We start from the raw sequence: 27,313 nt of genomic DNA on the forward strand, positions 1-27,313 counted from the left end.
GAAACTTGAGAGACTTAAAACACAGTATTGCGAGAGCCTCCTAGTCTCAGTGGTGAGATATATTTCTTCCGTCCAGCTCTTTTTAGCTTATTAAAACAAACCATGTCATGCTTAGAAGACATTTACTAACATTTTATTTTGGTATCAGTGCATTTCCTTATGATGACACAATGTCACCCCAAGAGGAGTGAGGAATCGGACCAAGGCCAACACTGCTGCCTTTCCTGGTCTGAAGTTTCTGTATAAGGGGTGGGTCTAGGGTTGATGGGTGCCTTTAGTGCCGTAGCTTTCTTCCCCTGTCAAGCTAACGATGGTGCATCTTACAATAGATGATACCAAATGGAGGAAATAATAGTCTGTAGAGTTTAGTGCTATATCAAGTACAATATATTCAATAAATAGCTGTTTTTAAAATTTATTTTTATTGATTTGAGTGAGAAACAAACATAAACATCAATTTGTTGTTCCACTTACTTAAGCATTTATTGGTTGATCCTTATATGTGCCCTGACCAGGGATTGAACCCACAACCTGTGAGTATCAGGACAACGCTTTAACCAACTGAGCTGCCTGGCCAGGGCCACCGCTATTATTTTTAAAAGTTGAATGAATTTTGGTTCTTTTGTTAAGGCCATACCCCAGTAGGGAAGTGAGGTCTCTACTGGGAGGTCTGTCTACATACAGGGCACCGGGAGGGGAATGCTATCTCCTCTAGGCACCTAGATATTGAGAGAGAGACAACAGTGAGATTTGCAGTTTTAAGTGCCCTGCAAACTAGAGCTTCCTGGTTCCTGCAGCTAGCTTAGGTCTTTGAGGACGTCTGACCTGAAGATCTTCAGCCTTAACTCTGCTGTGCTTCAGGCTGATTGTTTACTCTTTGGCCTCAGTGTTAAAGGGTGAGAGCCTGAGCAGCAGTGGCAGTGCTCAGCTGGAGAACCCGTGGGGAAAGTGGATTTTATGGAAGGGATTAGGCCATAATGGTTTGTTGAACCACCCCTCCCTTTTTGGAAAGTCTCCTCCCAGTGGCAGACTTGGAGGTGCCAAGTTGTACTTGATTAAACAAGGCAGCCTGTCTTTCCAGATCTTTCTCTGCAAACACATCTGAAATACCTGTACTCTAGTTTCAGTCTCTAATTTGGGTTGGGGGAAGAGTGGAGCTACGAGTCTCCGGTAGGTGGAACATAAAATGGGCTACTGCTATACAGATTGTATTCTTACCTCCCCTCTTTTAATTGCAGTTTTAAAATGTATCTTGGTACACACAGAAGTATTTAGGGGTAAAGGGGCATTAACTCTAATTCTCTAACTTACTTTCAGACAGTTCAGTGTAGATGTGGGAGAGGGGGTGCAGGGTGGGCTTTAGAGAAAACTATAAAGCAAACATGTTAGAATGCCTACATCTGGGGAATCTGAATGAAGGGTTTGTAGGAATTTGTTTTACTGTTTTTGAATTTTTCTGTAAGTATGAAGTTTCTAAAGAAAAAGTTAAATGCATATCTTAGCATCTTTCCATGCAAACACATATATTTACATTATTATTTGAGGTCTGCATGACGTGCTGCTGGTCGTACTGCAAAGGTCCTTAGCTGGACTCCTGTTGTTGGTCATTGATCATTTCTGGTTATTTGCCATTGTAAACAGTGCTGCTTAGAGATCTGTAAATATGATATATTCTCAGGTATTTGAAATGGCATCCCCAAGCCCCTTTGAAACATTCCCACTTCCATAATGAATCTTATAGGAAAGTTCGCAGTAAATTAACCAATTAATGCTTGAAGCTAAGACTTTATTTAGAGTTTTTAATAGGTTATATGGTGATTGTTTAGCAATTTGTATCTTACCCTGATACTAATAAACAATAAGCTATAGAAAAATTTCTTCAGTCTTGGTTCATCTAAAGTTATAAAAATTTAGAAAAAAATGAACCTTTTAATGACATGAAACATCTTCGCTATGCGTTGACCACTTGAGTAATTATGAAGATTAGAAAATCTTTTAGTGTTCTGAAGTTGTAGCTTTTTTACCTCATTCTGTTGGAAGCAGTGGGCAAATCTTTTTTGCCCTAATTCCGACATGCTTCACTTTTTCATTGATTGCCAGATTTTTAAAAATAAATTTTTAAAAATTGATTTGAGAGAGAGAGAGAGATTTGTTGTTCCACTTTTTTTTTTTCTAATCCTCACCTGAGGACATTTTCTCCATTGCTCTTCAGAGAGAGTGGGAGAGAGAGAGAGAGAGAGACAGACTCAGAGACACAGTGATGTGAGAGAGACACATCAATCGGCTGCCTCCCGCATGCACCCAGACCTGGCTGGGGATCAAGCCTGCAACCGAGGTACGTGCCCTTGACCAGAATCGAACCAAGACCTGGGCCAGTGCTCCAACCACTGAGTCAAACCGGCTAGGGCTGTTGTTCCACTTATTTATGCATTCATTGGTTGATTCTTGTATGTGTCCTTAACGGGGATCAAACCTGCAACCTTGATTGCCACATATTTTAATCGGACTCCCCTTCTCATTCCAGCAACAGATAGGATGAGGGGACTATTTGACCAGAGTCAGCGCAGTCATATGCTCTGTTCTGTTGATTCACCTTCAACTCCTAATTGTTATTTTTCCTAATGATGCATGCGAAAAGTTGAGACCATAGAATATAATTACATTTTACCCTTAGGTCAAAACAGCATTCATTTCTCTAAAATATTTGACATTTTAGCAGAAATGATAAAACAGTATGACATTCCTGCTACAATGTTTGGTTACTAATGTTTGATTCAGTTTTTAGGCATCCCCTAATGATTTTGAAAATGGAAAGTTGGGTAAGCAGGTCTAGTTGTTGACGCGCATAATGTCTAAAGTCAGGCTAGGTGGACCAGCAGATAAAAGGGAGACCCGTGATTCTTTGCTTATACTTCCAGACCCCACCTCAAAAATAACAGACTGCAAACATTTCAATAAAACCTGTTCCGTGAAACGCACATGCTTTAAAACCAGACCCAGGCAGGTCAGATCACATTGGAATTTTGACATGCCCACTGGATTCAGTTCCAGGACAGTGTGAATGTTATATATGTTCTTTTCTTTCTTTTTCCTTCCTTCCTTTGAATAGACTGGAATTAGGGAAACAGGTTTATAAACTCTAATTCATGCACTAGCAGTCAGTGCTGTATTAAATTACACTCATTAGAAACAAGAGCCAGGAAAAGAGCTCTTTTCCATCTACTTTAGCTGTGAGTCAGATACTGCACCAAATTGACGAGCAGACTAGCGCTTTCTACACGGCAGTGGCTGCAACGGGAGGGGTGTTTGTTGTCTGGAACTTGCCCAGGCACTTGGCTCATGAATTGACACACACTAGAAGTTACTGTTCCTTTGAAAACCATGATGTTATGGGTTTTGTTTCATGTCCCTAGTTAAGGAAAGGTTTGGTTTTTTTAAAAAGGAAAAAAAAAAAGATTTAACTTTTCCATTTTCTTTGCACTTAAAAATATAAAGACCGTAAAATGATGTTTCCTAGATATAGTCTGACAGCAGCAGCCATCATATGTTTAGCTGGGGATAGCAAAGAGGTGTAAGTAGTGGACCTGTTCCCCAACACACCAGGTAATCTCTCTCCTTAGGGTCTTTCTCTGGGGAAATACTCTGTGTGTGTGTGTGTGTGTGTGTGTGTGTGTGTGTGTGTGTGTCTGCATATTTGTGTGTATATAGTGTGCATATAAAAGGTCAAAATGCTGACTCAAAGTAGGGCTAGAGACATTTAGCTTTAAAATGAATCTTTGGTAGGTTAAAATAGTGCCAAGAAATCTCTCCTTAATTGGATGTTGGCCTCCTTACTGTGTGGGCGTATGCTAAGGTGTTCAGGTCATTGCCATCTTTGTGTTCATTTAATTTGGCTCACTGAACAGATGTTGCTATGAAGGAGCAAACTGTGACACTGGTTTTATCTCCTTCTGCCTATCTCTACTTTGGTTATATTCGTTATTCCCCTAGATTTAAGAATATACTAATTTTCTTAACTATGTACATTTTCCATTGGAAACTTTTGACCTGGGGGTCATAATTTGTCCCCCACGATTAGGTCCAGTTAATCTCTCTGTCTTATTTCATCCAGAATGTGAAGTTCCTAATATTTAGCTAGTAAAAGGTAGGCCGACGTGATTTTACTTATGAGAGTTGCTATATTAATACCAGCATGGAATACTCTAGTTGTGTGTGTTTTGTTTTTGTTTGTGTATACTAATATTTTCTTCCTCCTTTTCACTTTCAGCAGACCTACTCCAGTGAAGTCCATTGTGTTGAAGAGATTCTGAAGGTGATTTCTTGTTTTTGTTTCTCACTTGAAGAAATATTTAAGTAGGCAGGCATATATCTATTTACTTTGACTTTAGTGAAAAGTTGCCATTCCAAACCCCTTTACACAGCCCCCGCCTCCACCCCAGACACTTCCAAAAGCAAAATTAACTAGAGCAGTAACAGAGGCAGTCTAAGAACATCATCGAACTCTCTGGCAGATTTTATTAATAAAAATGAAGTCTTCAAACTGCAAGCCATCTGGACCAGAGTTTTGAGACCTCTCTCCAGTTTTGCTTGTTGACCATGAACACCCAGGAGAGAGTTGCCCACTTCTCAAGGGGGGCCCCCTGCATAGATGCAGTCAGGGAGGCACCAGCTCCTCAGTGGTGCTTGACCTACACCTCTTGGTGGTTCGTAGGTCGCACCTCATATTTGTAGCCGCATCTTCAGTGAGACTGAGTTTGGGGGTGTGTGGCAGCAAACAGAAAGTAAATGAAATCTTGAGACCTACGAGCAAGGCTTATTTTTTGCTCTTGGTTATTGAGTATGCCGTGAACATTTGTGCTGGTTCTACAAATACATCACTGAATCCGTTATCCATTTGTTCGAGTTTTCTTCCACAAGGATGACATGTTCTTTCTAGAATTTAGTTCCAAGGGGGCAAATTCCTCTCATGAACCAGCATGCTTTCTTTTTATCAGAAAAGAATTGTATGTACGGTTATGTTTCCCATTTTGGCTTTAATTTTCAGGAAATCTAGAGCTAAATTTAATGCTCAGCAGTAGTAATGGTAATAATCGAGGGTTTGTTTGTTCCTCATGCTCCCTCTGTGGCTTTTAATTATATTCTTTATCTTTTGCTGTAAGTTTTCTAATTTTTTTTTTGAAAGTACGAGAGAAATATACCTGACACATGTACCTATTAATTTATATCTCTCCTGCTCACTTTTTCCTCAAAAATATATGTTTACCCAATTTTTTCTTTAATTTTTAATCGTAAAGTATTAAGTGAGGTGGATCTGAAACCAGTAATTAAGTATATTGGTTACCTTCTCACTTGTGAGATTTTAATAAAAGTAGTGTCTAACCAGGTGTTTGGGAAATATTTTTGTTTTACAATCTTTTGTCCCCTACTTTTGTAGTTAGGATTTTCCGAGAAAGAAATACCTTTAAGAAAATATACTTTGTCCTGCTAAAAACAGGAAATATATTTGTCAACCAGCAAGTAAGATTAATAATAAACAACTTATCTTGATCACGTTTTGTCTCCCTCTGGTAGTTCTGAAACACTTGGATATGGTGAGGCATAAAGACAACAAATGACTTAGTTAGAAAGTATGGCCTAGCATTTTCTCTGAAGTTGTGGGATTTGTTCTGTAGTTATTTCCAAGGTAGATGCACAATGTAGATTCGTTGTCTCTGCACATGCCCAGCGCTAGGCTTTGATGTGTGTGATGTACAACTGTCGGATCCTCTATGTAGGGTGATGGCATTAGAGCAGCGAGCACCTTTAATTAGCTCGTCCGTCCTCCCCCTCCTCCACCCAGCGTCACGTTAATGAGGTCGTCCTTGGAAACGCCTGGAAGTAAGTGGTTACTATAAGCAACAAGTGAGGACTTTTACTTAGAAATTATAAACAGACCAACTAGAAGCATGTCCCTGCCTAAAGACGGCATAGGCTTTTTGCATAGTGGGGACTTGGTCTGTCCCCTTCTCTTCTCCTCTGTTTGTGGCCTCAGTTAAGCTGTGTGTCCTCCCTGAGCCTCAGTTTCCTTATCGCTAAAATGAGGTCCCTGGGCTGGCAGATGATCCCCGGGGTTCATTCCAGCTCTCCCTGTCTGATGATCCCCGGGGGTCATTCCAGCTCACACTGTCTGATGTCCACCCATATGCTTTCCTCTTCCTCATGGTTCCCATTCTTACCTGTACCAGCAATATATGAAGATGGCCAGGAATCCTAACACAAATCTTCTGATGGGCAACAGAGGCAGTAAATAGTCTCTAACAGAGGAAAATCAATCATGGAAGATACTGTTTTGTTCTCTAGGGGAAATATTAAGGGTGGAAGTGTTTTAATGAAGGGGAAATGGTAGCCTATATTCTACAGGCTGATGGAGTAGGAAGACAGCAGACAGACACTGCTGGAAACCAGGAATTGGTCATCAAGTACAAGGATCCAGACAGGGCAACGTACCCTTAGGGGGTGAATGGAAATAGCTCATATTTTCTGCTTACAGTGGCATGGCTTCTTCAGCCTCTTGGGGGAATAATGCAGTACTTGTGGATGTTACATTAGTGCAATATTCCAGTCACATCGGTACAATGAGTGGTAACCGTATTGTGTGTTTGTTCATGCATTCGTTTACTCAGCAAATATCCATTAAGCTTCAAATACTTTTTAAGGCACTGGGGATGCCATATGAATAAGAAAGAGTCCTTGCTCTCATGGAGGTCATAGTAGGGAAGAGGAATACATAATAAAATGCCAGATATTGGTAAGTGGTATGAGTCATAGCAGGCAAATGAACAGATGACTAGGCAGAAGAAAGAGTGCAAAAACTTTGAGATGGGAACAGGCTGGTGTGTTACAGAACGGGAAGGACTAGACAGTGTGTCTAGAGCAAAATGAGCGAGGTGGAGTCAGCAGCTGTGTCACCCAGAAGGCCAGAGCTGAGGCAGTGCCAAGTATTTTACCCCCACTGATGTGATAAGTCATTGTTGAGGCTGGGAGCAAATTCATGACCTTGTGATTCTGGGCAGCTTCCTCTCCTTATGGCCCCAATTCTCTTAAGGCCTAAATCTCTGTCCTAAACCAGACATTCAGGGGAATACATCAATTCTTTCAGACTACCAGCAAACCACTCAGGGCCTGAAAGAGTTTATGCACATTCCATCTGCGGAATTCAATAGCCAGGACAGCCTTGGGCATTGAGAGTACAATGGATGTTTTCTGGGAATAATTGGTGACTAAGAGTCATAGATTGGAATTCTAAAGAAATTGGAATTTTAAACAATTCTAAAGAAATTCTTGGAATTCTAAAGAAATCCTGGAAAACTTAAGGATGATACTTTCAAACACCTTCTCAGTTATTACATGTTTTACATTGTAGCATTACAGTGGTCCCATAGTTTAAAGTGTAGTCAAATAAAACAGCAAGGAGCTCTCTTTGGTGCAGTATTGAAGTTCTTTAAAAGCTAGACTTTTAATTAAAATTGTAATGTTTTAAATTTTCTAAGTGCCTTCCATGCACCATGTAGTCAAGCATTTTACATAAATTACCCATAACACTTTGGAAAATAAGTGGTTTTAGTCTACCTGTTATTGAGAACTGAGGCTCAGAGAACTTGGGCTCACATGGCTGGTGAGGGTCAGAGTTAGGATTCCCACCTGGGTCTCTGGCTCCAGAGCTCTTAGTGTTTCCAGTATGTTTTAGTACAGAACTTCTCCTTTTTCCTGAACTAAGCCAATGGCTAAACAAGGGGATGCTTTCACCTGTAAAAAAATTTACTCACAAAAGCCAGCATCAGTTATTCTGCTTGTTACCGTGCCAGGCCATTTATGTCGAACCTGGGCTGTAGCAACCCAGAGAGTGACTATGGGGACAGGCCAGGAAAGATGTGAACCGAGGTTGGGATTGGAAATTACCTGCAGACCTCTGTGTCCAGCCTTTTGGAGGATCAGTGGGTGTTTCTTTGGTCATAGAGAGGTTGGTCAGCACTCTGAAAAGAATGAGTGTTACAATACACAATGCATTGTACAGGGGAGGTACTCCAGCCTGATCTGGGGTCGTCAGCTTGCTGGTAGAGAGTTGCCTGTCGATCTTTAAGCCAGTTTGCCAGGCAGGTCTGACACATGTATCGTGATCAAGGAAGCATCCCCTAAAGGAGTCACTCACACATGTTTGTGTCTTTCCACAATGCCAAGTTTATTAGGGGAGACCTCTCCAGTAAGCCAGTAAAGCCACACACAGGTAGAAGTGAGAGTAAGCGTCCAGTGCAAAGTTCCATTCACTGGCATCGGCAGGTAGAGAAGCAGGCATTGGTCTCAGGCCAGACAGCTACAGTGGTGCACGAGTTGGGTGGAGTGGGAGTTCAGTAGGGCTCCGGGCATGGCCTCTGGCAGCTGAGCTCGACCACCAGGCAGTCAGAGCTCTGAGTTCTTATAGCCCCCAGTGGGCGGGGGTCCCACCCATATCAATGTCCAGATGAAGTCTTTATTCGAGTGTCCAGACTTGTGATTTTGAGCATTCCGGGCCCCTCCTAAGGGCTTTCACGTATACTCCATTACCTCAGTCTTGACATAGCACTTGACATAACTGTCATGGCTGATAGTGACTCCATATTGGGTTGTCAAAAGTGTTCAAAGCATCCACTCTGTTCTTGCTCAATACATGTGGGGATAGATGTTTTTCTCTTAGACTGGAAAGGCAGGAGGCCCATACCCTGTGCTCTCAGCCACTGGCTTCCTGGGCACGCAGTCCAGTCGTTTTGGATCTCAGTTTTCTCATCTGTAGAACAGAAGGGTTGAAACTAATGATCTCTGGTGCCACTTTAGCTCTTTAACAAAGTGTGTGTGTGCACATGCACATATTTGTGATTGGGCACCTTTAATTTGACATTGTTTCCCAATAATTTTTTTTAGCAAAGTAAAATGTAATTTATGAATGTGCTTAGAAAAAAAGATATCATCAAGATAAATATATTAATTTGTAAGATTTAGAAACCTTGCCTCTATGAAGAGTAAGTAGAAATTAAATTTCTGTTAATGGAAGGGAGGGTAATTTTTTAAGGCTCTCTCTTCCAAACAGTTCTTACGTACTAATAGTGTAGATCAGGGAAGGGTCAAATCCATTAAAACTCTCCCAAGAGGAACAAGTGACCTGAATTACTTGTTTGCTTAAGTCAAACAGGAAAGTTCTTCTTTCTTTGAACTTAAATAATTCCAGGAAATGCAATAAAGAAGCTGAGGGAGAAAGAAAGCATTGAGCAGAGACTGTTTTCATAGTTATATAAGCTCTGGTAAGACCTATTACCCTTTATACTCTTTATAATATTCAGTGTTACGATCATTCCTGTTCTATGCTCTTATTTTTTTTCAATCTGATTTCCCCCCCTCAATTTTGTAAGTTGGACATCTTCAGCTTTTGAACATAGCGCATTAAGTAGGACTTTTTAAAAAAATAAATGAAATAACTTTTAAAGTTTCACTTTTCATTTACCATCAATCCATTCTACATTGTTTAGAAAGTTAACTTAAGTAGTAATGAATGTTCTATTTATAATTGACTTTCTTCCCTTCCCAAATCTCTTTTCAGGAAATGACCCACTCATGGCCTCCTCCTTTGACAGCAATACATACGCCTGGTACAGCTGAGCCCTCCAAATTTCCTTTTCCCACAAAGGTAATTCCTTACAGTTAGCAGGCACTGCATGCACAGTGAAAAAGTCTGAGGCATGATTGCAGTGACCCAGATTAGTCAGTTATTGTTGAACTCTTTGGTGATTAGGTTAATATTGCAATTAATTTGACTTTTAAAGTGTTTCATAATGCTTTCAAACACTTATTTTCCAAAATTATGTCAGTAAGAACATCTTACATTTGTATACGGTTTTGTAGCTTATGAAAGCATTCAGGAGTTTCCAATAAATTCTCTCATTTGAGGTCATTACCTGGAGATGGGAAAACAGGTACAGGAAAGTTTAGTGAGTTAGGTTGTGTGATTCCTAGTTTAGAATTTAGATATATACGTATACATACATACATCTTATACTACTCACACTTAAATTTTCTTAAAGTTTAACGTGATCAGCTATACTTGTGCTTTTTTTTTAAAATATATCTTTTTTTTTTTTTATAATATATATTGATTTCAGAGAGAAGAAAGGGGGGGGGGGGAGAGAAACATCAATAATGAGAGAGTCATTGATCGGCTGCCTCCCGCATACCCCTGACTGGGAATCGAGCCCACAACCCAGGCATGTGCCCTGACTGGGAATCGAACCCTGATCGCCTGGATCCCAGGTTAATGCTCAACTGCTGAGCCACGCCCAGCCAGGCTTTTAAAATATATCTTTATTGATTTCAGAGAGAAAGGAGAGAGAGATAGAAACATCAGTGATGAGAGAGTTGTCATTGATTGGTTGCCTCCTGCATGCCCCCGACTGGGGATCCAGCCTGCAACCCAAACCTTGATCTCCTGGATCCTAGATCGATGCTCAACCGCTGAGCCATGCCCAGCTGGGCTTGTGCTGGTTTTCATAACAAGCATTATCACTAGCTGACTTACATGTTTCTGTTGTAGTATTTGTGAGTAGTGTATTAAAAATAAAAACATTACCATTTTTCTTTTTTGGGGGGTGTTGTACTTTAGGATAGCCTTCAGAATATAGAAATATTATCTTCAGATCGGTGTTCTGTCTAGCCTGGTGTATACATGTACACTGTTAATAAATTGTAGCTATTCCTTTCAATAATGTTTTCAAAAGAGATTATGTCTACCCAAATCAGTATTTGCCACATTTGATACTTTACATATTTTCTAATGGTAGTTTTTTTAAAAAGATGATTCATTATTACTGATTTTAAGGTAAAACGTTATATATACGTTGTTATTTTTTTAAAAAATCTTTACTCACCAAAGGAAAAATAAACTCTAGGAAAGAAGGGAAGCAATAAAACCTACTTTATGTAAAAATTAGATTTATCAGTGGTGAATAGATTTAGACGTGATGCAACCTTAGATTTATAAATCTTAATAAGTGGAGATTTTTATTTTTATTTCTAGGATTCTCAGCACATCAGTTCTGCAACCCAAAACCAAAGTAAGTAAATATGTGGAACTGATTATTGCACTGAAGAACAAAGCTTTGTTTTGACTGGCTTAATATTTTAAAAAAACACACACAGCAACACCGAAAGAAACAATGAAAAATACCCAGCAGAGATGAAGGCTTCCTGTGTTGAAAGGGAAGGCAGGGCAGGGCAAATATAGAGCTGCTCTTTAGATGGAATTTCAAGTTGTTGCAGAGTTCATGAAGCTGTCTTAGTAAAGTCCTTAACAAATATAATTTACTATTACCTGACACATGGTCAACATCTTGAATGAGACTCTCAAGCATTGTAATCCAGGAATTGTATGCAAGGGTGGGCAGAAGTAGGTTTACAGTTGTGAGTGACTTTCTTTTTCGTTAATAAAGCTATTGTAATAATCATAATCTGCATGCCTTTTTCCAGTCAAACAGCAGTTAACCTACTTTTGCTCACCCCTGTGTAAGAATGGGTTGGGATATTTTGTGCGGTTCTTGTATTATTATTACAAAAAAGTAAGAAACTTTTATGAAGAATACAGCACACAGCTTCTTTAGCCCCGTTATATGTATTTGCTATATAATTCAATTTTGAGCCCCATTTATGGATTGTAAGTACTTAAAAATTCAGGGGGAAACAGAAGAAAGCTAACTGTATCTAGTTTTTCTCTTCAGTAACCCTGATAAATTCTTTCTGTCCCAACTACATGCAAGGCATTTCAGGCCTTACAAAATTGACTAGACTATTTGCGGTCATTTAATTCATTAATACTGTGTGGTAAATGCCCAGGTTATGAAGTTTTAATCTTCAAAGGATGGGGAGGACCACAGTAGGTTGTATGTTGTATGTCAGGAGAGGGAGGTCAGAGGTAGATGTCCCATGGAGGTGACTCTTCCTTCACATCTCCCACCTCATTCTTTTCCCTTACTTACATTTTCCCCCCTTGATTATTCTATTATTTAAATTGGATGTGAGGAGAGTAAAAAGATGAGAAAAGCAAGAAACAGAGCATCCTTCCTCTAGAGCAGAGCTGGGCAGACTAGAGCCTGCAAACTCAACCTGCTCTGCAGCTAGTTTTTTTAATAGACAAAGCCATACCCGCGCACTTATTAAGATATAGCATGCAAAGTGTAAAATGTACTTCTGACTTTTACAGAAAAACTTTGCTGCCCTCTGCTCTAGGGATACTAGATAAGGTCTGGCAAAAAACTAACTAAATTTCCCCCAAATACAGAGAAATAAGCCTGGGCATCTTGTCACAGTAAGTTGTGTAAGTGGCAAGGTAAAATGAACAGAAATCGATGGCTGCTCGAGGAGATTGGAAAGTCTTTCTTTCCCAGCACCTTGGCAGCCTGTACAGAGACAGCGCCCGGGTGGAGTGGCGTGGGTCTGCGGGGGGCCCAGCTCAGCGGGCTGGACTGCGGGTGCTCCTGTACCTTCACTTGCTGGGCCACCAGCTGTGCAGATCCTGTGCCTCCCACTGGGTTACAGCTTGATGGCAGCTCCTGGTGTAGAAAGGCTTTCTCATCCTGTAAACTGATCTCCCCTGTTAGCAAATGTAGTTGAAGATGGACTGGTAAGTGCTCCTTGTCCAGGTATGGGTCGTGGTCCTCTCAGCCTGTGGAGTCATGGGGGCCAATTCTTGTTGCTCTGACGAGAAGTTTCACTCGCCGGCAGGTCTCCTGTAGGTCTTGGCTCACCCGACGGTTACCCTGGGGTCTTACACGCTGCCTCCGCTTTGTCCATGTTCTGTGGAACCTTTTTACCTTGGTGGGAAATGTGGTCTGCATGGGGCCTAGTTGGACCCTAAAGAGGTCTAGTTGTATGTTGGATGAAGAGGGAATAGAGTTTATGTGGGTACAGCTTTCAGAAAGGTGGAGCTTGACACATATTCTCAAAGTATGCCCAGCAAGAGAATTCAGATGTTTTGAAACAGGGTCTATGGTTTTGGGGGTCTGTAGAGTCCAGAGAGTAAAGTACAGGGATTTTATTTGTGTGTCCCAGTGTTCACGTCCATGTGTGCAAACATGTCTGGCTGCGGGTAACAGAGCCTCATGGGGCTGAGGGCCGGCCAGGATGTCTGGGGGTCCGTGAGTGGTCAGGGGGTGACTCTAGCCCCTTTGCAGCCCTGGCCCTAGCTTCCAAGCTGGAAGGGAAGCAGTCTAAAAGCATCATGTAAGAGCTGCTGCCACCATGAGGATAAAGCGATTAATTGCAGATATTCAGGGGTCTCCACATGACATTTGTGAAAAATGTCACCACCCTTGCCTAAAAGGCATCCGTATTTCCAGTCTACCCTGAATTCTGTCTCCGGTCCCTGTCACCTCATGCTCAAGCAAAACCAGCAGCCTTCGCCCTGATTTGCTGCCTCCACAGTTCACGGTTCCTGCTCCCTTCTAGGTTACCCCAGGCTGCACTCCACGGTACTGTTCCTGAGGGGTAGCTGCTCGAGGCCCTGGGGAGGCCTTGGGTGTGTCTCATTGCCAACAAATAGTCATAACTTCCCACCCTGGCACCCAGAGCCCTCCAAAGCCTTTCTTCCACCTGGCTCTCCATGCCGATCGCCACAGATTCTGCTCCCCAGCCTCACCCTTTCCAAACCTGTGCCGCTTTAACTCCTCCCCCTCTAACCTTCACACGGTCTCATCTGTGCAAAGACCTTCCTCACCCTCCTGCCAGAGTCGTTCTGTCAGAACCTCGCCCATCCGTTGTGATGCAGTGCATTTGTTCCCTTTCTAATTTGCCGCCTCTAATCATTACCAACGGAGGGACCATTCTCTAGATTCCTGGGACAGTTAATTTACGATCAATCTGTGGACTAATTTCACACTGCCTAGGGTTGTAGGTATGTGCCCTGTTGATGTCCCTCAGTCAACTGTAAGCTCATTGAGGACAGGGTCAAAAATCTTGAACATCTTATCTACCAGGCAGTTTATAAATAGCTGTTGAATATAAATTGTGGAGAGTGTTGAATAATGGAGGGACAGGTGGTAGGGAGAGCAGGTTTGGCCAAGGACAGAGGCTGCAGATGGAGTGCTAGCAAATCACTGATAGATACCTGAGGTCAAATGAGGAGGAGGTGAGAGCAGCCCTGACATGGTGCTTCCACGTGCACCTCCCCACCTCCTGCACCAAGGAAAGTCTCCAGTTCCCAGGAGCGTTCCCTGTGGTGTGGTGGGGCCTTCTGCAGGCAGTGCGCTCAGAGTGCTCTTGCTCTGTTAAGGGTTTTTAATTCTGAGCAAGCCCTTTCTCTAGAAGTAACGTAAATAATGGTGAGATTATACCAAGCGCAGTGTTTAGCACTGTGGTGGACAGAATTTACATGTACAGAGTGTTTAGGTGTAAAGGGGGTGGTGGGGGGGGCACAGCAAAAAAGAGTTTATAACTAAAAATCTCATGAATATATGTCACTGTGCTGCTCTAATAATCATTTTTTCCCTCCCCCATAGAACAATATGATACATCTTCAAAGACCCACCCTCATTCTCAGCAGGGCACATCGTAAGTAAAATGCTTTTGTTTATTAAAAGTTTATTTAAAAAAAAAAAAAGTAATTTCCCATGTAAATGTATTGCTTGGATTTCCCCCCCTGCTTTCAAGTGATGACTTTCATCAAATACTGCTGTGTTGTAGAGGGAAGAAATGACCTACATTTATATTTGGATTAAGTTCTGTTGCAGGTTTAGGCACCATAGGAGAGTTAGCTAAGGAGTTTTTTCAAAAGAAAGGCATTTGAGCTATTATTAACATGTTAACTGTGGGAGATAAAGATTTTAGCTTTATGAATTTTAATCTTAAGTAGTTTCACCTTTTGGAAACATCTTGAGGGGTGTGTACAATTAAAGGTTTTCTGCCACCTTTTTGGCCTAGTTTTAAAGAATGAGTCCTGTTGCCCAGCTCTTCTTTATTAAGGCCAAGTAAGTCCGGATATATTTTGGGTTTTTGGAACAGTTTAAACTACATAATAAAGATTTTTAAATCAGCATTTTGACCCAGTTTGTCATTTCTTGATGGTATTGAACTAATAGGTCTTTCTTTTCACACACTTAGAAGTGGTGTTTAGGGACTAAATGAGAAGGCCTTTCTCTCCTTCAGCATCTAATCAGTTACTGAGGTGGAGTGGCTGTCTCAGGCTCCGGCTCCAGCCTTCTGCTATTTTCTAGACATAATATTTGTTCCATGTATAGGGAGGGGGGGATTGCTGTGGATCGAATATTTTAAAAACTATAGTTGAGGTAAAGAGGTAATTTTGTCTTCTTACCATGACTGAATGTGGGACAAGTTAGATCACCACTCCCCAGTGCCACCATTCTCTTGGTGCAATTTGTTTTCCTTTCTTCATAGCAAAATAAGAAAAAAAGAACAATATAAGGAGATTTTTGAAAAAGTAAATTTATTACAGTTTAAGGGATGGATTTTTGTGTGTAATAAAACCCTATTTCATCTGTGGCACTGGCAGATGGTGAGCTTTTGCTTGTTTTTATTGTCCTTCACTAGGAAAATGTAACCATATGCCAGTTAGCCGCCTCCTTTTTGTTTTGTGCCTCTTCTTTTTCCCTTTTTTTCCCCTTAAAAAAAAAAAAATTCCTGGCTCTCAGATTTTGAAAGTCTAGAATCATCTGCTTAGATTAATTACACGCAAAGAAGGTTTGTTAAGCCAGGTGATGGCTGCTGGTTCAGGACAGAAACCACAGCTCCAAAGACCACAATTGCAGTAACTCTGAAAGTGCTGTAACATCCCCAGGGTTGTACGTACACACCTTGTGTTCCTTACAAGGAACACAAGTGGTTGGCAGTAGAGCCCTTTAGACCATAAAACGCCCTGGCCACTGTCTTTGGAGGCCATGAGGAAGGGGGATTGAAGAGCTTGCCTCCCACTTGGCAGCAAGAATAGAAGGGAGGAGCTCTGCAAGGAGGGGAGTGGGGGGAGGCGCAGCACCAGAAGGAAGCAGCTGTGTCCCTGGCCTGTGAGTAGAGGAAGAAAGGCAGTGAGGTCAGATCTAGGCTTGAGAAGTAGCTTCAGTGGAGCAGGTTAGAGTTGCGCCCTCCCATCAGCTTTCAGGCTTAGGTAGTTGGTCAGGACTTGGACCATTTTCTGTGACAATTTTGCTACTTAAAGAAATGGGTACTTCTGATTAGTGAGTTAAACCATGAAATCAGAGGTGCCTGGAAGTTTCTAACAGGTACACTTATATCTTGTGACGTATGTAGTGTTTTCTCTATAAAAACTATTTATTTGCTATATGTAAATTGATTGAGGGAAGGGATGAAAGTAGGGCCTAATGGAGGTGAAGAGGAAGTGGGGAGAGGTCCAGGAGAGAAAGTAGTACTGAGCCTGGGTAGATAAGGGGGGCTGTATGGTTGTGGGGGTTGGGGGTGGTATTAGTGATGTAATTTACCTGCAGGATATAGGAATCACATTTATGGAGACTGGATGAAAGCAGTGTCCCAATTAATTTGTAAAGTGCAGTCATTGTTTCAAATTTAGTACAGTAAACCTCTTAGTGCTCACAGGTTAATTTGATCTGCTGTCAGCATTAGGGTTCTTTGACATGCAGTTAAACTGTTTGAGTGGCGCATACAGTGCCTGGGAGATAGTCTAATGCACTTTGAATGTCAGGAAAAAAATGTTAATTACCGGGTCATTTGTACTTTGGTTTTAAAAATCAACCTAGGTCATAATGCTTTTTCTTTCAGAGCTACCAGTCCTTGGGAATCCTTAGAAAAGTGGAATAGTGTATGGAGGAAAACAGAAGGGCCTTGCACTAGAGAATTAGCTATGGAGAATCTATCTTCTATCTGTCCAGACTTTGATTGGGGGGGAAGGGGGTTAGCAGGTCGTAGAAAGATGTGAGTGTGAAAGAAATATGTGCAGAATCCCTTGTTTTTACTTTCTGTAGTTGAAGCTCTAGTTAGTTCTCAAATGATGAATTCCTCTGCCAAACTCTGCAGGGAAGTGATTAGCTAGGATATCAGTGCTATTTCCCTAAGTTTAGGGGAGGGGATGTTGCTGTAAGGGCTCTTGGTTTTGGAATCCTCCTCTTTTCCGAGTCTTAGATCGGTGGCATTCTCGGGGTAAAGTACAAAGTCTTTACTTTTTTTATATAGTTATTATGTCCTTTTATATAATTGTGGACAGTTCCCTTTCTCTGCAGCCAGATACAGTTTACGGGTATCAGTTCCCTTATTGGCCTCTCAAAAAGGACAATCTGTTCATGTTTAAGAAACTATAAAGCAGTTGATAGGTGTTATTGTGGCTTTCTTCTCCCTTCCCACCCCTACCCCCAAATTGTCAAGTCCTCACTAGAAAGTACCCTCCTTTATTTTTCTTGTTTTGTCTCAGAAATTGTCAGTACTTATTTAGACTAAGAGACAGAAATTAGCCATTCTAAGCAATTTGCAGTTTTTATTTAGGTACGTGGAAAGTTTCTTTTGAAATGAGGGAAATAACTGGACATAAAAGCTGGGATTGGGATCATTCCAGAAGTTTGGTGTGAGGAAATGGTACAAAGTTCGTAAAGGCTGGGCAGAGGCTGATACCTGTTTAAATGAGCCTGAGTTTTCAACTTTTACTCAAAACATTATTGGTTTTCAAACTAAACCTTGGCAAAGGACTAAGGAAGCCCCATTATTTCAGTTTATTGTAATATAAAATCATCCCATCAGGACACGTGTCAGCTGAAATGTCCTAGAATTAAGTCTGAAGAAGTGACTGACTTGGACCAGTTCATTTAAATTTTATTTAGCCTAAGGAAATTATTCGAAATTCTCCTTTTTAAGATACATCTTTTTGCCTTTAAATGTTAGCTTATATTATGTGAAAGTGGCTTTTTTTTGTTACTCCTCACCCAAGGATATTTTTTCCATTGATTTTTAGGGGTGTCGGGGGAGAAACATTGATGTGAGAGAGACACATCGATTGGTTGCCTCCCGAACATGCCCTGACCAGGGCTGGGGATCGAACTTGCAACCCAGGTATATGCCCTTGACTGGGGATCCAACCGGAGACGCTTTGGTGTGCGGGCCTTCGCTCTGAGCCACACTGGCCAGGGCCTGGGTCCTTTATTTTAATGGCAGCTCTAACTTAGGGTGCCATTTGCTGATAAATATTATGGAAGAAGTGGTAGAAATCAGCGTAATGTACAAAGCTGGCGAATTACTTGTCGCCAAGATCATCCCCCATCTCCTGTAAACAAGGAATGAACCTCTGTGCTGTGTTAAACATCGGTGGATCGACATTAAGCCTTCAGCATCACGGGGTGTAAGTGGCGATCCGGTTTTTGCTAATTCTCAGTACTCAGTACCAGGCATCGCTGGAGACGGGTACTCCTTGTTTCACTTCTAACTTACCTGATCACATTGAGGATCCAGGGTTGTTGGTGTTTATAACTATGGTAGTAACCTAGATAGGTTAGGAATGGTTTGTTTGTGCTCATGAAGAAAGGTAGAGGTGTAAAATGAAAGATAGCTTTTTTTTTTTAAGTGAGTTAATGTTAGCCATGCTGTTGAGAAATGAGAGTTTGTAAGATCGAGTATTGAAGATTTCTGTTCTTAACTAAAAGCAAACAAAAAGAATCATTCTGTGCAGTGTGTTTGTTTTTTTAAGTCTGCTTATTTCAGAATTATAATCACTAGGGCACATTAAACCAATATTTAGAAAATGCTACAACTCTCAAATGTAGAATCACCTCTTTTCCCCATCTGCACTGGGCTGTGATGAGCTCATGGTAGAATTATAGTCCCTTGGAATAGTCAGGTTAACTCTTGGACTTTCAACTTTACTACACAATATTCCTAGAACACTCTTGCAGCACAGTGTTTGACTTAACACTGTATATGAGTTCATGCTTGAAACTTGAGTAATGTTGAAGGGATATTCTGATGAGGCTATGAAATGAAGCATATTTTAAATAATTATAAAAAGACTGCTAAGGAGCTGGCTGGGTCATCCTCTTCAAAGTATTCACCTTGGAGCTATACTTTCTCAAATGATGCAACTATGGCTTGTAGCACTCCTTTAGGATAATTCCTACTCCCATATTCGGTCCTAGACCAAAGGTCAAATAAAATGGAAAAGAAGAGTTGATTTTGCTGTATAATAGGTAAGTGTTAAGTAGATAAACCTCTTTGTGTCCTACAGAAGAAAGTGTTCTCAGTATTCTTTAACATTTCTTTGACTTCAATTATATAAATTATTCTCTGGGCTTGGCTCTAGCTGACAATATTTCCAAAAGTTGCCATTATCCATTCAGTGCATAATTACTGAACACAGGCTGTGTACCTAGTGTTGCTTTAGGTACTTGAGGAAACAGTGGCCAATAAGATGAAATTCTTGTCTTCCACTTCTTGTAACTTAAGGAGGGTGGCATGCAATGCAGACTAGGTGATATGATGGTGACAAGCTTCGGGAGGAGTTTCCTTGGGTGGTGGTGATACTTCTGGAGGGAGGTCAGAAAAGGTCTCTCAGAGGAGGTGACATTTGATCTGGAGCCTGAATGGAGGGGAAGGCAGAAAATGCTTGCTACCTTTAAAGGGGCTTGATAAATTATGCTGCAAGCTGTAAGGCATTTGAAGACATCAGGAAATAATTCTTATTGGAAGTGACTACTTTGAAGTAGTTCCTTTGCATATGCAAAACGTGGTTTTTAAAGGAGCCTCTAAGGGTCCACTTAAGTCTCACTTTTAATCATAACTGCTAATTTACTACAGTAAGTAGCCCTAGATGAATTTAAACATGAGTTCAATAATTGAATAAAATATGTTTTACATTTCTAAGAATCCATTAGGCCTAAACCCTGGGATACTGGGCTGTTAAACCAGCAAGTTACGGTTTACTTCCATGAGAGCTCATATTCTTTCTTTCTCACCCCTCCCCCCCACAAGGCCTCCAAGGCCTCCATAACCTCTCCCTGTGCCTCCTCCCCTACCACCCTCTTCCTCCCCATATGCAACTACACTTTCCATTCTGGTCACAGTGACCTCCTTGCTGTTTTCTATGCCCTGATTAGTCTCCCCCCAATTCCTCTCAGGTCTCTCCTTAGATGTCATCCCCTTATCAACACAGTCTTGCCTAATTACCCCATGGAGAAGAGCAACCCACACTCATCTTTTCTCTTTTATACTCTTGTTCACTTCCGTAGGCTTCTTACTCATTGAGAAAGGATATCTTTTAGTTGTTTATCGCTTTCCTCTAGGCCAGCAATTTTCAACCTTTTTTGTCTCATGGTACACACAAACTAATTACTAAAATTCAGCATACCAAAAAATATATTTTTTTGCTGATCTGACAAAAGGTATAATTTTGATTCATTCATACCAGACAGCTATTGTTATGTTGGCTCTTGTTTTTTTATTTGACAGTCTAGGGGAAAAGATATCAGTGCCCCTGACTAAACTGACAGGTATTGCATGTTTTAAAAATTCTTTTGGCACACTAGTTGCAAATTGCTGCTTTAGACTATAAATGCCTCAAGAGAAGAGATTTTTGTCTGTTTAGAATCTAGAGTAGGGCCTGGATTATAGAAGTAAGTACCCAGAATAAATGTGGGAGGAAAACTATTACACATAAACTTGATTAAATACCTATGAGCAATATTTAATAAAACATGATTTTCAGCAATAATTTTTTTAGATTTTGTTTTTAGTCGTCCAGTGTTACCTTTGTACTAGTATCTTGTCATCCTTACTGATTTAATCTTATTTATTATTTCACATTTTCCCTGATTTATAGTCTTACGATTTTTCTCATCCTTACGTGACCTCAGATAATCTTCACTCCCATCCATGGAGTTTGAATAATTTTTTACACCTCTGACAACAGTTTTTACCATATCAACCATAAAGCTCAGTTACTATATTAAATCATGTACTGAGTCACTTTCCCCTCTGTCGTTGTTAGTCCGTAATCTCCCATAAAAGTCTGTCCACGAATTTGAATCCCGCCAACTACTCTCACCATTTGGAGAGTTCCCCTTACATGCTGTGTCACAACTGCTTAAGACCTGCTTTTTTGTTTTGTTTTTTTCACTTATTGTATGTGCAGTCCTCTTCATAATTTGTAGCCTTCCACCATCTTGTACAAAACATTTGTAGTCCTTGTTTCTGCCCTTTATCAAAAAAGGAATCAAAGCCTGATTGAATTTAAAATTTGTGGAATTATGTATCTGCTTTGGCTCCCAACCTCTTTCTTCTCTCCCTGCAATCCATTGCCTATTCTGTCCCCAACTCAATTTTTGGCTTGTGAGATTGTGCAAGTTTATGCATTCTTACACGTTCATTAGCAGTTTCTGAAAAGCATTTAAGCAAACCTAAACCAGGGTTGTGACTTAATCATTACTGTGATCTTGCTTTCACTTGCTCTTTCCCAAATAAAATGTATGACCTGATCATAGGAAAAGTTAAGCCAAGAAATCAGTTTGAGTATTTTGGGGGTTTGGAACTGAGGTGTTACAGAGTATTAGTAGTGAAATCTTTGGCAATTCCAGCCTTAGGAATGGAAAGGGAATAAAGGCCTGTCCTGTGTCTCACACAGTAATAACAGTTGGACTCTGAGTCACTGAAGCACGCCTGCCGGGACCTGTTCTTGGCTCTAAGCTTTGCAGAACAGCTGCCAGAAGAATGCGTTTGTGCAGAGGGGTTTGAGGATTGTTTGTAACCCCTGGGTCAGAAGTTTACCTAGCCAGCAGTGTAGATGTGGTTAAACCTACATGGTAGTTCAAAGAGCTGCTTTACCTGAGCACTGGTCTGTCTTGACCTCTGCCAAGGTTGCCCGCATGGTGCCGTGTACTCTGAAATAACTGCTTCGTCTGAGAGTTTGAAAGTGAAATTAGTTATTTGACCAGTTTAAAAAGTATATAAGGTTTAAGATTGATTGACTTTTCATGAAGGAAAAATAGTATGTTTATTTTATTCCAACGAGATAGTTATTTATTTGTCCTCTTTCATGAAAGTTCTTAATTTATTAATCTTCTCACGAAAAGTCTGCACAGTCCCCACAGGTAGTCACTGAAAAGTCTTCCCTCCTTCTGTTGCGCCGTCTGCAGCTCGCTGTTGCCAGCATCAGCCTTTGCAGCCCCCTGACTGTCTTCGTTCTGTTCTTTGTGTTCCCCTCGCTGTTTCCTCCAGGCTTCGTCTCATACAGACCAAGTCTTATGTTTGGGTTCATTTTTCTTTCCCTAATCTAAGGAACCCATAAATTGTGCCAAAGCCAGTTGTCTCACTACCACCACCAAAATGGGTTCTGAATCCAAGCACATCTGCTGTGGTCTTGTACATTTTGGCTAGTTTTTCCCGAATTTCTATCTTGGGCACTATTGCTTTCCCAGGGCGAAGGACATCGGTGGCCGTTTGTTTTCCTGCAAGTAGTCTGTTGATCACGAACTTCCTTGTCTGGCTAGTTACCGTGTTGTTCAGGATGGCGGCTAATCCTCAAACAGCCAGGGAGGAAAATCCTCTCTCTTTCTTGATAGTTATTTTCTTTTAAATCGAAGTTTTCTCTCCGTAGGTACCAGAACTTAGGTTTCTTTGCATCAGTTAGGTTTTCTAGCCATTGGGTCCTGCACGGGCCAGAGCAAGGGGATCAGATCCGACGGAATGGCTTTTGCATCCTGGCTCCAGCATGTACCAGCTCAGGGCCTTAGAAAGTCAGGCGCCAGCTCTGCGCTGTTTCCTCACCCCTGGAGTGCGGGGGGGTGATCAGAACCAGCCCACGAGGCGGTGAGGACAGAAAGTGCCCGTGAGGTCCTGATCACAGAGTAGGTGCGGCTGTGTGGTCCTGCTACTCATTCAGAAAACGGGGTGCTATTCATGCAGCCAGTTTTTTGGGTACCTGCCAAAATCGAGATACAGAATCATGAAGGTACAAATGACTTGCTCCTGCGCCAGAAAACCTTACAGTTGAATACGTCCCTTGGGCCTTCTGTTCTCTTGACCCAGATTTTGTTGGTGTGAATGGGACCGGGTCTGAGAGATTTGATTCTCTTAGTGGGTATGAAGATGCTCGCCCAGAGGTGCTGGAATTAATTCTGTCATTCTTCACATTCAGGGCCAGTCCTTTCACGTGTAATACGCGAAGTGCTGTATGGAACGCTATGCTAACGTCCTTGGCCTCAGATATATTTGTTTGTGAGATAAATAGGGGCTTTAGCAGCTGATTTCTTTAACAAATTCCTATCTCTAAAAATGAAAACTTCACCTGTCACCAGGTTACATTTTCCCCAACAATATAGATTTTTTTAAAAATCACAGTGGCATGTTAGCAAAACTTAGTTATGGTTTTTAAGTAACTTTTTCTTACTAGAGATGCAATACGTACATGTTTGTTATCAAAAACTTTAGAAAAAAAATTCCCCCCACTAAGAGCATGTGCCATCTCTGGTGATAGAAGCTGGCTTCTGGACGATTCTGTGGTTGGTTACTGTTGGCTGAATTGGCAAACACGGACGATTGCTATGTGCACCAATTATTCTCATGCCAGATAAATGATACCCATGAATTCTGATTAAATGAAATGCCATGTGCAAATCCCTAGTACACCCCACAGAATTGATAGATTTTGTTTGACCTTACTGGTTTACATTGCTTTTTTTTGAATGAGTGTTTCTTTGACAGCCTTCCTTCAGTGGTCACTGTCCCTCCTCTCTTCGGTCCTGAGTGAGTTTCTTACCCGCAGGCTTGTTTCGTTGTCTGCCTAATACTCTGAAGAGGGAAATTTCAGAACCCGGAACAGCATTTTTTATAGTCCCTTTTATTCCTTAACAGCAAGCAGAGCTGAACGTCATAACATACACTTTCTGACTTAGTATATCTTACGTACTTTCTTACTGACTCTAGGAAAATATATTCGTGAAGCTGGGCATTCAGTAGCTAGGCCGACAACTTCCTGCTTACAACGGGACGCACGGTTGGATTACATGGTCATTGACGGTTCAGGGAATTAAGGCAAATCAGTTCTATACAAAACAAGCCCAATGACTAAGAAACAGAGGTTCATTTACTGTGGTTTTGTTGGTGGTGGTTAATATTGAATACACTTTGTCAGATTTCCCCCCCTTACATTTATTCTATATCTTTTATCTTTTGCTTGTGTGTACCCCAGCCAAGCCACCATTCAGCAATAAACCTGTTGAGTGACTTTTTCTTAATGTACCATTACTTGGCTACTGCCAAACGATACAACTGAAGGCTGTGATTTCTAGCCTTGCTAAAATAAGAATTTAGCTTTCTTTAGATAAATATTGAGTGAGATCTATATTTACAAGCTAACAGTTTTCATGTTTTTCAGAAACTTGTCACAGGATGTTGTTAGTACATTTGTTGGTGAAAATACTTGGCAGAATTACAGTGTTGCTTGTAGGCAGTCATTATGAAAGAGCCAAGTTTTATCATTTGTTTTCATTAGAAAATACAGTAATTTTTACCAAGAATCCCAAAACAATGATGCCTGCTTACTTCAGTGGCAGGTAGTGGGTTTGCAATAAAAAGTGTTGAAGTTATTGAAGAGGTATTTTTAGAAATACTGAAGGATTATAACCTCTAATTTGCTTTTTGGAGCATCAATAATACTCAAGCAGACTTGTATTTTTCACTTTCATTTATAACATTTCCTCAAATAGTCATGCTCATAAGTTGGGGGGAAGAGGAGGGAGCATTTACTGATTCATTCCTTTGCTATTTGGGTATCTCCATGGAAGAAGGTAAAGGGGAAGAGATCAGAAAGGGGCTAAGATTTGAGTACATGTACAGATTGGAAAACATTCACTTTTAATATTTAGGTTGATCATAAACTACACTGCCTAGAGATCAGAATTGCTGTAATTTTGAGGAAGTGAACTGAGTTTTTAAAAAATTTATTTTAGTCAGACGAAGGCGATGGGGGGGGGCAAGGGGGAGCTATGAAAGAGAAACATCACATCAACTGGTTGCCTCCCATATGCACCCCAACCGGGGAATCAAACCCACAACCTGGGTGTGTGCCCTGATTGGGAATTGAACCTACCACCTTTTGGTGAATGGGCTGATGCCCAACCAAATGAGCCACCTGGCTAGGGCTTCAGATACAGCACTTAAGTGCGTGGCACTGTTTTAAGCATTGTACAAATATTCGTTCATCTACTGTTATTTAATGGTTAATCATTCTAGTTGTTAGAGAATATAGAAGGAAATTATTTGAGTGTATCTATTGTCTCCCCCCCCCCCCCCACACCATTTGGACCTGGGAACTTTAGTCTTGGGACTGGCAACAAATTCTGTCTTGTGGTAGTTCTGCTTTTAATGCTCAGACCTGTGAAAGATTCAGTTTTGAGATAGTAAGGAGCTTGGACTGAACTAGTTTCTTTGTTAACAATCGTAAAACATATTTCCGTGAAATAAAGCATTAGATGAATAGATAAAACCTCTACCTATCCCATCCCTTTTTAAATCATTCAGTATATTTTATATTTATATATTAAAAGAGGTTATTAGAAATCATTGTAAATTCTCCGCGCTCTGTGCCCCGCCCATTCCAGCATGCTCGAAGATGACCTTCAGCTCAGTGACAGTGAGGACAGTGAGACCGAGCAAGTAAGTTTTGTTCATCCCGTGACTCCAGGACTCCTTTTAAGCCCATCTGACGTTTCTGAACTGCTATCCTAACCTGTCTTTTGTTCTTTTCCTTCCCCTTCTTCCCCGTACCGTGAATGCCCAGGCCCCAGAGAAGCCTCCTTCCACGTCTGCACCGCCAAGGTACCGTGTGCGGGTTTCCCCCATCTGTACAAACGTTTGCCTTTTTCTACCAAATGGGAAAAATACAACCTGGTGCTTTCATAACTTCATGGGGAAGGAGGTGGAGGATCACAGTTCAAAGAAAGTATCTGTTTAATATTTTGGAAGCTTTAGTCCGCCTAAGAAAGGTGGTTAACTCTATAAAAAGAAAACCCCTGCACCCACCGAAATCAGGAGTTTGGGTAATTAAAATTTTTGAGAGTTTAAAATAAGCCTGAATCACTTTCATCAGTATTATGTAACCAGTATTTGAAAAGTTATGCTGCAGAACCCAGTGTTTCTATGAAAGTGACAGATCTGTATTTTCAAAAATTATAAAGCTGCAGTTTCCATAGTGCCTGTTTTCTTAGTCATATGAATTTTCTAATTGTTTCAGTTGCTTTTTAAAATGGCCTGCAGCACATTTTAGTGTGGTGTAAAATGGCACTGTTGTCATTTTGTAAACAGTTTAGCCATGTTTTAAAAACATATGCTTTAATTTTTGGAAATGGGAACTATCGACACTGCCTCTGGGACTGAATTTCATGATTTTGTATGCCAGTGCTTGACCTCCATGGACAAGGAAAAGTTAAATTACACTGTAGCTGACTCCCTTGAGATGTGTCGTCCATTCGGAGACAAGCTCAGCAATAGAAACCTTCCTTGCAAACCTGTGATGTTATAGTTAGCAGGGTCTTATGGGTTCTATGGGTTCATAAGCTCTGCTCATTTATTTGTATCCCATTTTGTCCAGTAACTACTATTGGCTCTAAATGACTCATAAAATATGACAAACTAGCCTAACTTAAAAATGGAAGGAAAAGTAGAAAAATAAAATGGGGACAAATCAGAGGGAGAAATAACACTGAAAGTGTATCTCATTCTAATCATCTCTGGCTTCAGCTCTTCGGCTACCAGTGTGAAAGTGATCACAAACCTGATGCAGCATTTTATCTGTGGAAATTATGTCATGGTGCAGTGTTTGCTTTAAAATGACCTCAACTAGTGATTTTATTTGTTACAATTTTTTAATTCTTCTAATATAATTTGATTTAATAAATTCATTACTTAATATTTTAGGTAGATTTGGAGACTTTCAAGAGTTTAGGTATTGATTTATTGCTTTGGCTAGTTCCACTGAAGGCAAGGTTTTAAGATAGTGTTTTGAAATTCTGTATATGCCCAGCAGTGTTTTCTCACTGACCTTGAGTGACTGTCATGTTCATAAAACTTGCAGTAGTTAATCTCTATTTCAGCTGATACTTGGGGATCATCCTAAGCTACTCATAAACAATGGCCTGTTTTATTCTGCCCTAGAGCATGATGGGCTTGCCTTTGAAGTCACTTTGCAAAGGAACACCATTTATATTCAGTAGTCTTTTGCTGCCATACAGTTAGTTCTCATAGAGAGTAGAGAGAGATTTTAATGTATTGGCTGTTTTTCATAAATGAATTTGTTTGGATTATATAT

At 40.8% G+C, this 27,313-nt stretch overlaps 1 protein-coding gene across 4 annotated transcripts in view; it reads left to right on the top strand.

Moving 5' to 3' along the window:
• Positions 1-27,313, top strand: part of AFF1 (ALF transcription elongation factor 1) — a 182,639-nt gene that overhangs the window by 120,980 nt on the left and 34,346 nt on the right. For 3 of the 4 annotated variants that reach the window (XR_014000042.1, XR_014000044.1, XM_081154619.1), the window contains 6 exons: positions 4,268-4,312; positions 9,608-9,694; positions 11,078-11,114; positions 14,550-14,601; positions 25,608-25,662; positions 25,787-25,824. Coding sequence is in view for 1 of the 4 variants with exons in the window: in XM_081154619.1 (XP_081010745.1) it covers positions 4,268-4,312; positions 9,608-9,694; positions 11,078-11,114; positions 14,550-14,601; positions 25,608-25,662; positions 25,787-25,824 (314 nt within the window). In the remaining 3 variants the exon portion in view is untranslated. The remainder of the gene's footprint in view (positions 1-4,267; positions 4,313-9,607; positions 9,695-11,077; positions 11,115-14,549; positions 14,602-25,607; positions 25,663-25,786; positions 25,825-27,313) is intronic. The other variant, XR_014000043.1, reaches the window with a different exon arrangement.

The sequence above is a fragment of the Miniopterus schreibersii genome (assembly GCF_964146895.1).
Source record: "Miniopterus schreibersii genome assembly, chromosome: 1".
NCBI lineage: Eukaryota > Metazoa > Chordata > Mammalia > Chiroptera > Miniopteridae > Miniopterus > Miniopterus schreibersii.